Source organism: Xenopus tropicalis, chromosome 5 (genome assembly GCF_000004195.4).
Source record: "Xenopus tropicalis strain Nigerian chromosome 5, UCB_Xtro_10.0, whole genome shotgun sequence".
Lineage (NCBI taxonomy): Eukaryota > Metazoa > Chordata > Amphibia > Anura > Pipidae > Xenopus > Xenopus tropicalis.
Window position 1 is genome coordinate 15,195,273 of NC_030681.2, and position 14,646 is coordinate 15,209,918.

Here is a 14,646-nt window from a genome sequence, read left to right on the forward strand (position 1 = left end):
CCAGGGAGGACACAGTTGTAGGCTAACTTCACCTGTTAGGGCAGGGGTCCCCAACCTTTCTTACTTGTGAGCCACAGTCAATTGTAAAAAGACTTGGAGAGCAACACAAGCATCATAAAAGTTCATGGAGGAGCTAAATAAGGGCTGTGATTGTCTATTAGGGGCCTCTATGCACACTATCAGCTTACAGGGGGCTTTATTTGGTAGGAAATCTTGTTTTTATTCAACCAAAACTTGCCACCAAGTCAGGAATTCAAAAACGGCTATCTGGTTTTGGGACACTGAGAACAACATCCAAGGGATTGGTGAGCAACATGTTGCTCGCAAGCCACTGGTTGAGGATCACTGTGTTAGGGTGAAGACACACGGAGCTACTTAGTATGACTACTAAATGGCAGAAAATACCCTGCAATAGACAATACAGAGAATTGCCTCTGCTAAAACACACGAGTTATCCGTAAATGATGAGCATTGTCTATTTTAGTACCCATGACCAGTATCTGCTTGCAAGCTGGTGATAAGATAAGAATAATTAAGTTTTATGGGGACCAAAAACAAGCAATTTCTTTTGCCACTTTGTCACCTGAAGGTCATTTACTTACTAATATTCTGTCTTTCCTCAGAGGAACACTAGTCGACAAACAAAACCTCTTAAAGTGCAGGTCATGCATTCTGCTATTGTTGCACACCAGACATTTGGGTTGAAGCTCATCAGCTGGCTCGGCCAAGTTATTGGGTCCTCAGGTACATATTTACTGTGTGTGGTGTTTTGTTTTTTTTTTGCATTTAGGGACAGGATTGCTGACATGTTCAGCTGCTTTCTTCTCTTGGTAATTTTATTAGACATGGGCAACAAATGCCTTAGCCACCTAGCAGGCAAAGACAATAAAAGTAAGCTCCACTCTCAGGGGGCTACATTGGCCCTACTTGCCAGACTATACCACCGCCTGGAGGGATCAAAATCCAGTTAGTATTTTTTCAGCAGGGCCTGCAAAGGGGCCTTTGACTGATCTCTACATTTGTGTTCTTTCAGTACCAGTACTCAGGATGGCCACATCAAGTTGTTCTGAACCCTTGAGAGACAAATAAAGGTTAATAAAGAAATAGGGTAGAAATACTGCATATTATATTTTAGGCTTTTGTAAAAGCCCAACCACAAACCATAAGCAGTTGTGATCCATGGCTCGGTAGCTTTCCATTTTCTTTTCTGCCGATTCAAAGCACATTCTCTGACCTGTGCTAAGGGACCAACTCACAATATAGTGCATATATATGTATAGAATATGAAAGTCATGACGCAACTCTAGCCATAATTGTTTTTAGGGTTTAGTTCTCCTTAAACTCATTTCCAGTGCTAAGCTGTATCAGTACTGTTTTTCCATCAGGTTTATCTAGCATAAGTGATTTTTTTTTTTTTTTTAATACTTTTTTGGTAGGTGGACTTCGTCGCATCCTCTGCCAGGTTGGTTTACAGGAAGGTCCAGAGGGGGAAAACTCTTCGCTTGTAGACAGACTGATGTTGTGTGATTCAAAACTTTGGAAAGGTAAAACAATAAATCACTTCACTTGCTCCATTCATATAATTCTACAGACCTGTGCTTGGATTGACAGCAGAAGTATATAAAACAAATTAGCAGATAATTAACTTAATTAAAAAACTTAATTATAACCAATATTTCAAATTAAATGAATTAAGAAATTTCAATGACTTTAAAGGTAAATGTATTTGCTGCAGAAATAAAAATCTGTTGTAGTTTGCTTTTACCTGCACTGCTGGTCCTGACTATATGTCAGTTTACCTCAGTCAAGTCTCCATTTCTGCTGTACACACTTCCCACAAGACTTTCATTATGCAGTATTTTATGTTCTCTGAGCCCTTTGGCATCACTAAGCCAGAACTTTCCTCTCAAAGTTCCAGCTAGTATTGCCGTGAAGGAAACCATTCCCTCTCCCTCCTAATTTTTCTGTTGGGTGAGTTGCTGTAACAAAGAGAGAGAGAGATTGATCTGTTGATTTGGTGTGGGGCTTAAGGTGGCCATACACGTGGCGATCCGACGATGTTTCGTACGACCATCGGTCGCACGAAACATCGTAAGATCCGCCACACACCATTCAGGGCTGAATCGGCAGGTAAGGAGGTAGAAACAATAGGATTTCTACCTCCTTCTGCCGATTCAGCTCTGAAGGGAGAATTTTGGTCAGGCGCCTTCTATGGCGCCCGATCAAAATTTTCAAACTTGTCCGATCGGCGAGTCGTCCGATATCGGCAGCTTCCTGCGATATCGGTCGACTCGCCGACATGCCATACACGCACCGATTATCGTACGAAACGAGGTTTCGTACGATAATATCGGTGCGTGTATGGCCACCTTAAGTCTATACTGGCTTTACTGAATTGTAAAATGGACTTTAAATGGAATTTACCTTCTGTGTCCCTGTTTTTAATGCCATTAATACCCCATGTTCTGGCAGACCTCAACATTTTCCTGCCTAATAGTATATGCCATTGTTTCATCCTGATTTTTATTAATGCTTCCTTCTTATTTGTGGCCTTCTTGCAGCCATTTACTTCTCTAGTTCCTATTCATGAATGATTATGATTTCATTTGTCTGGCCTGTGATTCTGTAATGTTTTGCAGAATCTTCACACTAAGGGGCAGATTTAGCCAAATGTGAGTTTAGAGCTTAATACATAAAAACTCACCCACGTTCTATTCATTACTATGGGATTTTTAAAAGTGTATTTATCAATAGGTGAAAAATATAACTCACTAGTTGATAAATACGCTTTTAAAAATCGCATAAGAATGAATAGAACATGGGTGAGCTTTTATGTATTAAGCTCTAAACTCACATTTTGATAAATTTGCCCCTAAGTTTCTAAACGTTTCCATGCACATGGGTGCCTTTTATTGATATTCATGTTAGAAGCTAGATAAAACATGCTCTTTTTTTACTTTTAGGTGCTAGAAACTGCTATCACCAACTTTTCATGAGCAGTCTGCTAATGGATTTAAAGTATAAGAAACTTTTTGCCATTCGCTTTGCAAAAGTAAGTTAAAGATTTAAAGGTGTTTTATGTAAATAGCATGATTCTGACTATACACCAGGAATGAGTTAACAAAGCCGGAATTAAGATTTTTTTTTTTATTTTCTTCACCAAGCAATTGTTTTGCACATCAAATATGCTTGTTTATGTTGTTGATAAAAAGTAATAAATAACTTTCAGATTACATAAAATAATTGTAATCATGAAGATGTAGAGATCGTGAGCTGTTAAATAGCTTTTAAACCTATTTAAAAAAAGAATAAATTATGACTAATCTGTTGTGTAAGGAAATGTAATTTTAGACAATATACATGAATTAAAATATTTAATTATTCTTAAAGTTGTTTTGTAAATTAAACTGATATATTATGCAGTTTTTTATCTTTTCCTTGCTGATCCACTTCTCATTCTGACTATATGCACCATTGAAACAATATTGATTTAGTCTGCTTTCTCCATCCAAGTCTACCATTCACACAGTCCATTGTATACTTCTGTCATCATTTTCTTTCTTTAAAGGAGAAGGAAAGGTGAAATCTCAAGGGGGTGCCCCCCAGTGATTTTATTTACTTACCTGATACCCCCAGGCTAGTGCTTCTGTTGGTAGAAAACTGCCCTGGGCGGGGGTTTTTCTGAGCGAGCACCACAAAGCAATCCTCTATGTCGTCTTTCTTCACTACCATAGAGGCTATGCAAATGTGGTAAAGTGGAAAAGCAGCTTTTTCTTTTTAAAGTTTAGCTTTTTACTTAACTGAACATGGGTACCCATGCAAGAACAGAAAGATGATCACTCCATGGTGCTCGCTGAGAAGAACCTGGGCCAGTGCTCCTGTTAGCAGAAAACTGCCCGGCCCAGGGTACTGGGTAAGTAAATTAAATACAGATATGGGACCGGTTATCCAGAATGCTTGGGACCTGGGGTTTTCCACATAAAGGGTCTGTATTTTGGATCTCCATACTTTAAGTATAAATAAATAAACCCAACATAAACCCAATAGGATTTTTTTGCCATCAATAAGGATTAATTATATCTCAGGATCAAGTACAAGGTACTGTTTTATTATTACAGAGAAAAAAGGAAATCTGAATTATGGCAGTCTATGGGAGATGCCTTTCCTGTATTTCAGAATTTTCTGGATAACGGGTTTCCGGATCATTTCAACCTTTCCTTCTCCTTTAATCACAAAATGTATGTTGTGTTGTGGAAATGAAGTATTTTGAAAAGCTGCTGAGAATTACAATTTCTTTAATTACACAAAATAGTATTTTTCATAAGTGTCACAATGATTTTAAAAAATTTCCAAAGGCATAGTAAGTTCCTTTGCAAGCTCAGTAGCCCCTATAGCTTCTTAGCCCTGGAATTCTTTGTCTTCACTCCTTGTAGGACTGTAGGCTTGAATGTTGTTCACATGCCAGGCTTTACTAACAACTCCTTGACCCCATGACATCCAATATGGCAGCCTTAATAAAACTGCAATTGTAAGGGAAAGGAAATGTTAAACGCAATAAAACTATAGTGATTTAAGACGTGGTGCAACCAAATACATAGTCAAAATAAGCCATATAAGCTTCTTTTGCAGCCCTAAACTAATTGCAAAATGTTTTTTGTTTTTTTTTGGTTCCTGGAAATATATTGAGATGGTTTAATATTTTTAGCTTTGGCAAGCCATTGAATACCTTTTCACAGAAGACTGACTTAATTTAAGTTGTTACTGGTCTAATTAATCATAAGTTCCCTTTTCTACAAATAGCTCATGGGAACAGCTGTACAGGATACAGGTCAGAACAAATGCATTGGGTGTTTGGAGCTTTATTGGTCTGTTTTTGAGCACTATAGACATGAGTAACAGCACCTAACAATATCATTAGAGGGTTTAAGAATCACATTCAAGACCAGTGTGGATTAGAGGTGAATTTCCCACCCTTTTGTCTAGAATTACCAGCAGTTGCAGAGAGATTTTATGGAGGATGATCACGATCGAGCAGTATCGGTGGCTGCTCTGTCTGTTCAGCTCTTCACTGTACCCACTCTGGTGAGTAAATGCTTGTGTTTGAACTGATAGATGCCATTCCTTGTCTTTCTTACCGTCCTCTTATTAGAACTATGAGCGATTGCAGAATGATTATGTGAAAGACGACCACGACAGGGAATTCTCTATCACTGACCTTTCGGTACAGATATTCACAGTGCCTTCACTTGTAAGTATCCGTGAGAGACTGTGTTCATGGAAGACTGTACTCAGTCCTGTAAAGTATGCACTTTACCTACACTTGTAAGTATCCATGGCAATCTGTACTCAGACCTATAAGGTACACACCATGCCTTTATTTGTAAGAATCCATGGCAGTCTGTACTCAGTCCTATAAGGTACACACCATGCCTTTACTTGTAAGAATCCATGGCAGTCTGTACTCAGTCCTATAAGGTACACGCCATGCCTTTACTTGTAAGTGTCCATGGCAGTCTGTACTCAGTCCTATAAGGTACATGCCTTGCATTTACTTGTAAGTATCCATGGCAGTCTGTACTCAGACCTATAAGGTACACACCATGCCTTTATTTGTAAGAATCCATGGCAGTCTGTACTCAGTCCTATAAGGTACACACCATGCCTTTACTTGTAAGAATCCATGGCAGTCTGTACTCAGTCCTATAAGGTACACGCCATGCCTTTACTTGTAAGTGTCCATGGCAGTCTGTACTCAGTCCTATAAGGTACATGCCTTGCATTTACTTGTAAGTGTCCATGGCAGTCTGTACTCAGTCCTATAAGGTACACACCATGCCTTTACTTGTAAGTGTCCATGGCAGTCTGTACTCAGTCCTATAAGGTACATGCCTTGCATTTACTTGTAAGTGTCCATGGCAGTCTGTACTCAGTCCTATAAGGTACATGCCTTGCATTTACTTGTAAGTGTCCATGGCAGTCTGTACTCAGTCCTATAAGGTACATGCCTTGCATTTACTTGTAAGTATCCATGGCAGTCTGTACTCAGTCCTATAAGGTACACGCCTTGCATTTACTTGTAAGTGTCCATGGCAGTCTGTACTCAGTCCTATAAGGTACACACCATGCATTTACTTGTAAGTGTCCATGGCAGTCTGTACTCAGTCCTATAAGGTACACGCCTTGCATTTACTTGTAAGTGTCCATGGCAGTCTGTACTCAGTCCTATAAGGTACACGCCTTGCATTTACTTGTAAGTGTCCATGGCAGTCTGTACTCAGACCTATAAGGTACACACCATGCCTTTATTTGTAAGTATCCATGGCAGTCTGTACTCAGTCCTATAAGGTATAAACCATGCCTTTACTTGTAAATATCCATGGCAGTCTGTACTCAGTCCTATAAGGTACACACAATGCCTTTACTTGTAAGTATCCATGGCAGTCTGTACTCAGTCCTATAAGGTACACACCATGCCTTTACTTATAAGTATCCATGGCAGTCTGTACTCAGTCCTATAAGGTACAAACCATGCCTTTACTTGTAAGTATCCATGGCAGTCTGTACTCAGTCCTATAAGGTACACACCATGCCTTTACTTATAAGTATCCATGGCAGTCTGTACTCAGTCCTATAAGGTACACACCATGCCTTTACTTATAAGTATCCATGGCAGTCTGTACTCAGTCCTATAAGGTACACACCATGCCTTCACTTGAGATACTTTACACCTATACACAAGCCTGCAAGATGCTCATACTTTATTAAAGGAGAAGTAAAGTCATTTTGACATTTTACTGCCAATAGATTTGCCACATTAGTGCCACCTAGAACAAAATATATATTTATACCTGAGTAAACGGTTTTAGACGCTTTCTCCTTTTGCTTAAGATAGAATCTGCCATTTTAGGCAGCTTCCTTCCTGCAGTCTCTAGCCTTCATAGCTGAGATCACACATTCCTAAGGGAGGGGGAGGGCAGAATCTGGCCCCAGCAATTAAAGATGTTGCTGATAGAGGAAGTCAGACACTGGAACATAATGTTTACAAGAAAAGAGACTAGAAATCCTGTGTTTTTTTTGATAGATGACTCTATCTATCATTACTGTAAGTGTGTATTTACACGACCTTTCTGATAAAGCTTAAAGTCTGTTTAAAGACCTATAAAGTTAATATCCAGCCAACACTTGTTAATAACCATAACAGACTGTGCACACACCATTAAGGGACACCTTGTTTTCAAAAGTGAAATTTGTCTTCTAATCACCCAACCAAATAAGAAAATAAGAAAAAAAAAATTTGGAATCTAAATTGACAGTGTAACAAAAATTGATGTAGTTAAAGGGGACATATAGGAAAAATGGGAAAACCCTAATTTTGTAGGCAATTATGAATAATATAAGGTGCTGGTTTCACTAAAAATGAATCCTATCTGTAAAAATGGCCCCTTTATTGGAGCTCCCTATAGATCCTATCACTTCTCTGTCCAGTTTGAAATGGGCGTGTCCTAACGGTCCCTGCCAGAAGCACAGTAGGAGGGGGAGAGCCAATCACAGCCCTGCACTCACACAAGCACAGACAGGCTTCAGTTCCCTATCAGGTCAGCCTAGCTGCTGATTGGTTCCTATCTTATAGTGCAGTGTACGGAGGGCTGCTGGCTCCTCAGCTCATCCAGAGAATTCAGCCAGCAGGAAGTGGAACTGATGGGCGGGACTAGTGGAGTTTTGGTGGAATTTCTCAATAAATCAGTCTGAAATACAACTTTTTTTAAGCACATTCCTTCTATATCTAGAAGAGTATAATTCTCTGGTACATTCTTAATTTTTAATTTTTATAGGCTATGTCTCCTTTAATGTTCATTGGGCCTGAATTTTGTGTTTGTATGCATTAATGTAAGCAATGTGCTCAGAATCGCTGTTAACTAAAAAATAAAGTTTTTCACAGTAAAGGAAAACAGCAACTTTTCAATGTACATTGATTATGGTTTTTAAGTTATTTTGTATATGTAATTGCAATTAAAAGCAATGTTTTCCCCTTTCTTTCCTCTGCCCTAGTGGCACTAACTTTTGAAACAATGTAAAACAAACCAGCTGATTAAGAGACCTGTATTTTTAGAAGGAGACGTATGCAACATTGTTTAATACAGCGTTTTTCAACCACTGCGCGAGATGTTGCCTGGTGTGCCGTAGGCAGGGCACCAATGTACTAGGGGGGCACTGCTCTTGGCACCAATGTACTAGGGGGGCACTGCTCTTGGCACCAATGTACTAGGGGGGCACTGCTCTTGGCACCAATGTACTAGGGGGCACTGCTGCTGGGCACCAATGTACTAGGGGGGCACTGCTGCTGGGCACAGAGTTAAATTTTTTAACATTTTCTAATGGTGGTGTGCCTCGTGATTTTTTTCATGAAACAAGTGTGCCTTTGCCCAAAAAAGGTTGAAAAACACTGGTTTAATAAGCCAAAACCAGGAGTTGAGTTAATGCTGTTTTCAACTGAAAACAATTACAATTAAAATAACTTTTAGATCACTAAAAACTATAAATGCATATTGCAAATTTGCTTAAAATTATGTTTTCTTTTATTAGGCAAACATTTACTTTTTGGGTTGCCGTGCCCTATAAAAACCTAGCTGTATAGGAACACATGACTATTACACAACATTAGCTGTCCTGTCTTGTTTGTTGTCAAATAACAGAAAAAAAAATAAGTGAATGGGGAAAAAAAGATAGAAATGGGTGATCTTACATAAAAGTACAGCATGTACCACCATCAACATACACTGTGTGCGTGTTTCAGTACAATGTAATTACAACAGGCTGGGTTGACTGATGACTGCGTTCAGCATGGTTAGTGGGTGATCAGCTGATGTGGAAAAGCCAACTTATCTAACTAGTCAACCCACTGTGCTGTTTTGCCCTTGCCATTCATACCTGTCTGACTTGCACTTCCAGTTGGGAAGACCTGTCGCATGTCATCATTACTGTTATTGCTTTTTAAGTTTTAAATATGGTATGAAAATTTAGAATGGCGAGCCATCTCCAGGACCCAATTTCTGGAGTTTTAACATGTATAGTAGTCAACATTGTGTTTTTGGTGCTGAAAATAAAGACCTGACTGCCCAAGGAGAACCAGAAGTTAAGTTGTTGCTTTGTATGCTATAGAAATCAAGCATGCAGCAACCTGACTGCCTAAAGTACTCCATAAGCGGTTGGTTCTGTATTTTCAGGATGCTGTGGCTTTGTAATTGGAGAGATTTTACCAAAACTAAATGCCAGTCCTTGGATTTCCTTAGTTAAAAAAATCTTAAACTGTTTATAGTAGACGCAACAATAGTTAATTCTGTTGTGCCCTAGGCTCGAATGCTGATCACGGAAGAGAATATGATGGCAACCGTAATAAAGACATTCATGGACCACTTGAGAACACGGGATATTCAGGGCAGATTTCAGTTTGAACGATATACTGCTCTACAAGCTTTCAAGTTTAGGAGAGTCCAGAGCCTCATTATGGATCTGAAGTGAGTGACTTATAAATATGAAAAGTACAGCTTCAGGGTGCAGTGTGTGAGAGGGTAGAGCTAGATCAGTGCTGTCCAGTTAATTTTATATTATGGGTTTACTATCATATTGTGGGTTTACTATCATATTGTGGGTTTACTATCATATTGTGGGTTTACTATTCATAGAAAATACTTGGAGAGCTTTATCTGCATCTGGGCCACGAGTCTCTCTGTACAATGAAACAGCCTAAGCTTATAAAAATGTGTTTGTGGTTTGTAACGCCATATTTCCAATGGAGGGCTCCATACATGGCCCAACAAGCCCCTGACTCCAAAACTGGGTCTTTCTTAGCATGTTGGTATTTGTTGTCCCCTTCATCAAGTAATGGGTCCCGATCCTATTCAGAGAGGGCCTCTGTGATTCCTGTTAAAGGACCAGTAACATCAAAAGCAAATTTTTATTTTAAAGTTTGAATGTGTCGATCCCAGTTCGATGTTTCATTGTGCATAGGAAAGATTTTGAGTCTGGAAGCTTTATAAAGGTGGCCATACACGCACCGATATTATCGTACGAAACCTCGTTTCGTACGATAATCGGTGCGTGTATGGTATGTCGGCGAGTCGACCGATATCGCAGGAACCTGCTGATATCGGACGACTCGCCGATCAGACCAGTTGGAAAATTTTGATCAGGCGCCACAGAAGGCGCCTGACCAAAATTCTCCCTTCAGATCTGAATCGGCAGAAGGAGGTAGAAATCCTATTGTTTCTACCTCCTTACCTGCCGATTCAGCCCTGAATGGTGTGTGGCGGATCTTACGATGTTTTGTGCGACCGATGGTCGTACGAAACATCGTCAGATCGCCACGTGTATGGCCACCTTAAGATTTGATACCTGTTTATCTTCCTGTGTAGGAATATGTTATCTGCTATGTAAACCTGTTTTTCTTCTTTTAGCTTAAGGGCTCTGGCACACGAAGGAGTTTAGTCGCCTGTGACAAATCTCCCCATGTGCCAGAGCCCTAAATTACTGCTCTGTGGCTACACACCAGCTTGCTAATACAAACTATAGTAGTCTTTATGAAGCAAATACACAATTTTTACTAGTGTAGGGCAACAGGAGATAGGTAATTATAATACCATTTATTGGGTCAGTTTGGGTCATCTTCAAAAGAGGTTAAAGGAGAACTAAATCCTAACTAAAGATTAAAAAAAATGTTGTGCATTGTCTTTTGGCCTTCTGTACCAGCCCAAGGCACCAACAGACCTTTAGCAGGGAAGATCTATGCCCCCAAAGATGCCCCACTAGCCCCCCATCTTCTTTTCTGCTGATTTCCTGCACATTCTCTATGCTGCTGTCACTTACCTGAGCTTAGGGGTCCACTCACAATATACTGTATATATAGAATATACACAATATAAGGCTGATTAGTAATTAATATAGATAATTACTACATGGCAGCTCAGAAACCATTGCAGTTAGCATCAGAAATTAATAATCAGCCCTGTAACATCACCCTTTATGACAGATTAACTTAATTTTCTGCTTGATTATTTCTGAGGACCCCTAAGCTCAGCTTCTCATCAGCCGCTCAGAGCCCACTGAGTTTTGCAGACACTTTCCAAGATGGTGATCCAGTGTGACAAGTTTTAAGTCCTGGATCATTGCTGCTATTGAGATGCTAATACTTTAGGCTGGTGCAGTAAGTTCAGTATATAAAATGTGGCATTTTAAGCCATATTCAGTTTTAGGGTTTAATTCCCCTTTAAGAGAACCAGTAAGTTTATTGTTTAATATATATAATTTTTATGTAGATGCTCTACTTCTCGACTATATAATTTGTTAGCTATGATAGTTTAACGAGTTACAGCTTTTAACATTTATATCATAGTCATAGTCATGAGCTAGAACTGCATACTTACTGTTTTTCTGTGTAAGGGTCTGATGAGTTATAAATCAGTGTTTATATTGCAGGTATGTGCTAATAAGCAAGCCATTTGAGTGGACAGATGGCCTACGTTGCAAATTCCTAGAGGGGTTTGAAGCCTTCCTTGAATTGCTAAAATGCATGCAGGTGTGTTGTGCATTATAACTGATGTATATACTCTGACCACAGAATTATGGATTTGCAGCATATATATAAATATATAGAAAATATGAACCCAGCACTCAGCGCTGGTTTTGTAATAAATTTCCCGCCCCCCCTTCACCCCCCCCAAGGATCAAACATGTGCAACCATTTAGCGCACATACGGAGCACTGGGATCTACGTGCGCTGACGTTTTTTGGGCATCCTGTTCCCAGTGATCTGTATGTGAGCAAAGTTTATACAAAAGGATTTTTGTATATTTTTTAAGTCCTGTGGTTGCTGGGTTCATAACTTTTCGGGGTGTGATGTATAAATATATAACTGTGTATGTGTGTGTACAGTTATGGACTTATATATGAATTTTCAAGTTGAATTTGAGATTGTTTTTCTAATTCAAATAAACTTGCATTCTCGAATGCTTGCTTATTAATTAATAAGAAAAACTGACAGAGTCAAAGTGCACAGTGGCTTTTCCCCCCTTATTCAGTTCCCCTCGTACCTTCCTGTAGCTGTCTGAGATCGGCTTTTGTTGGTTACAGATCATTTAAAGTGAGGATCACTCATACATACACATTTGCCTTTCAGGGGATGGACCCAATTACACGCCAGGTTGGCCAGCATATTGAGATGGAGCCAGAGTGGGAGGCAGCTTTCACTTTGCAGATGAAACTAACTCACATCATTTCAATGATTCAAGACTGGTGTTCCTGTGATGTAAGTTGTCGTTATAATTTACCGAATACTTTTACTTCAACCTTTTCAGGACAATAGATCCCTTACATCTCTTTGTTAGTGAGTATTAATATATGTGTGTATATATAAATATATGTATTAGTACACAGAGAGAGTTATACATGGAGAAGGAGTGTCTTAATTGTTGTCTTAGTGGTCTGAACCTGGCATTACACAGACCAGTATTATAGGCAGACCCGGCCACCTTTATCCAAATTGGCAGGATATTGGTCCCTTTGTGGCATTAATTGACGGCCTCTGACTGATATCTTGACTGATATCTGACTGTGGTCTTCTTGCAGGTCTGGATAGGTGCCTATTTTGTGATCTGAGCACTGACCCAGATTCTAAACCCAACTTTGCACACCACCTGGGTGGCGAAATGAGCAGTAGTTTCTTGCTGGTTTATAAAATGTTGCTTTTAAGAACATCCATTAATTTTCAAACCTATAAAAATCACTTTGCTAAACTTTTTTTACTTAGGTGTGCAGACTCACTTCATTATAAAGGGGTGGGGCATTTGGAGGACTCTAAAATTATTTCTGCCTTAGGTTTTTCTTCAAAGCTATTTTTTTCACTTTGGGTGGTTTTTAGGAGCAGTCCCCATCATCATGGGGGGGACGGTATGCTGGGGTATACTGGGTGGTCTTATGTCTCCATTCTGTTTTATAGGAACACGTCCTAATTGAAGCATACAAGAAGTGCCTTATTGTCCTGATGCAGTGCCACAGTGGTTTTACTGATGGGGAGCAACCTATTACTCTTAGTATATCGGGGCATTCAGTAGAGACTATAAGATACTGTGTTTCTCAGGAGAAAGTCAGCATTCACCTGCCTGTTTCACGTTTGCTTGCAGGTAAGCAAATAATGTTCATTTTGGGAAGTTTGTGTTTTCACCCAATGACAAACAAGCCCAAGAATGAGTTAAAATGGGCCACATTAACTGAATATTTTTCCCTCTTGTATATATTAGTTCTGACATTTATATGAGTTCTCTGCTGTTACTTTTCTCTAATATCTAATTACATTGCAATAATACCATCCCAAGGTAATGTAAGTATAAGGCCTATAACCCTCTAGACATTTTATTATTATTATTTATTCTTTATATAGCCCCAACATTTTCTGTAGCTCTTTACAGAAATCATACATCATTTACAAAGTCCCTAAACTATTGGAGCTTACAATCTAATGGCTCTATCCCATTCACACACACTGTAAGGGACCAGTTAACCCTCTTTTATATTAACTCCTCCAAATGCTTTCCCACCACCAATAATGTAAATCGCTAGAGGGAAAATATAAGAGTCGCTTTGGCTTTCTGAAGTTGTCCAAAATTGCCTCGCAGGTAAACTTCAAAAGACTTCATAAAAACCAGGCGATTCGTATGTTTTCCCATCAGCGATTTACATAATTGCCGGTGGGAAAGGGTTCAGAGGGGATTAGTTGCCTGAAGAGGTTAATCGCAGGGTGACTAATCTCCTTGTCTGGCATGGCACTAAAAATGTTAAACCAGGTATAACCATGTAACGTGTGTATATTACTGTTTTTCTTTCTCTTTTGATCTCTAGGGCTACATGCCTTGCTGAGTAAAAGCGAAGTAGCTTACAAGTTTCCAGAGCAGCTTCCCTTCGTGAGTATGCTTTTAGCGTATTGGTGATTTGTATTTATGATGACAATTATTGTGTAAAGTGCCTAGACAAGACAACTATAGCCACAACATAAACATTATTTGTTTTTAATGCTATACCCTTATTTCCATATGTCCATATTTTTTTATGATCAAATTTCTGATTTTGATTGAAGTATCTTCCTCCACTGGTTTCATACATCGCTGATCTTTTTTATGCCCAGCTCGCTAGCCATTTATTTTTATGGCCATTGGCTTCAGATATATTTATGATCTGGGGCAGAGTATATTTTTGGGGGTCTGGGGGGGGGGGGCAAGAGAATAACCCACATGGAGGTGGGAAAAGACAGATTACCCAACAAACTAAAACTGGCCAAAATTTGCCTGTTCTGTATAATATGGTGAGTTCCAGCAGAAGTAAACCTTGATTATTATAGAAAGTAGCATACAAATGGGACCTGTTATGCAGAATGCTTGGGACCTGGGGTTTTCAGGAAAGAGGATCTTTCTGTACAAATTATAAAAAATAAACCCAACAGGATTGTTTTGCTTCCAATAAGAATTAATGCTATCTTAGCTGGTACTAAGTTACTGTTTTATTGTTAAAGAGAAAAAGGATAATAACTTTAAAAAATTAAATTATTTGATTGAAATTGATCCTATGGGAGATGGCCTTCCTGTAATTTGGAGCTTTCTG

General features: G+C 39.2%; 1 protein-coding gene across 3 annotated transcripts in view; it reads left to right on the plus strand.

Moving 5' to 3' along the window:
* Positions 1-14,646, plus strand: part of ubr2 (ubiquitin protein ligase E3 component n-recognin 2) — a 61,394-nt gene that overhangs the window by 13,890 nt on the left and 32,858 nt on the right. For 2 of the 3 annotated variants that reach the window (XM_031902908.1, XM_002934690.5), the window contains exons 8-16: positions 624-744; positions 1,437-1,544; positions 2,964-3,052; positions 5,150-5,248; positions 9,352-9,515; positions 11,473-11,572; positions 12,173-12,301; positions 12,992-13,175; positions 13,891-13,952. In XM_031902908.1, coding sequence (XP_031758768.1) covers positions 624-744; positions 1,437-1,544; positions 2,964-3,052; positions 5,150-5,248; positions 9,352-9,515; positions 11,473-11,572; positions 12,173-12,301; positions 12,992-13,175; positions 13,891-13,952 — 1,056 coding nt within the window. Of the gene's footprint in view, positions 1-623; positions 745-1,436; positions 1,545-2,963; positions 3,053-4,983; positions 5,083-5,149; positions 5,249-9,351; positions 9,516-11,472; positions 11,573-12,172; positions 12,302-12,991; positions 13,176-13,890; positions 13,953-14,646 lie in introns of all 3 variants that reach the window. The other variant, XM_031902909.1, reaches the window with a different exon arrangement.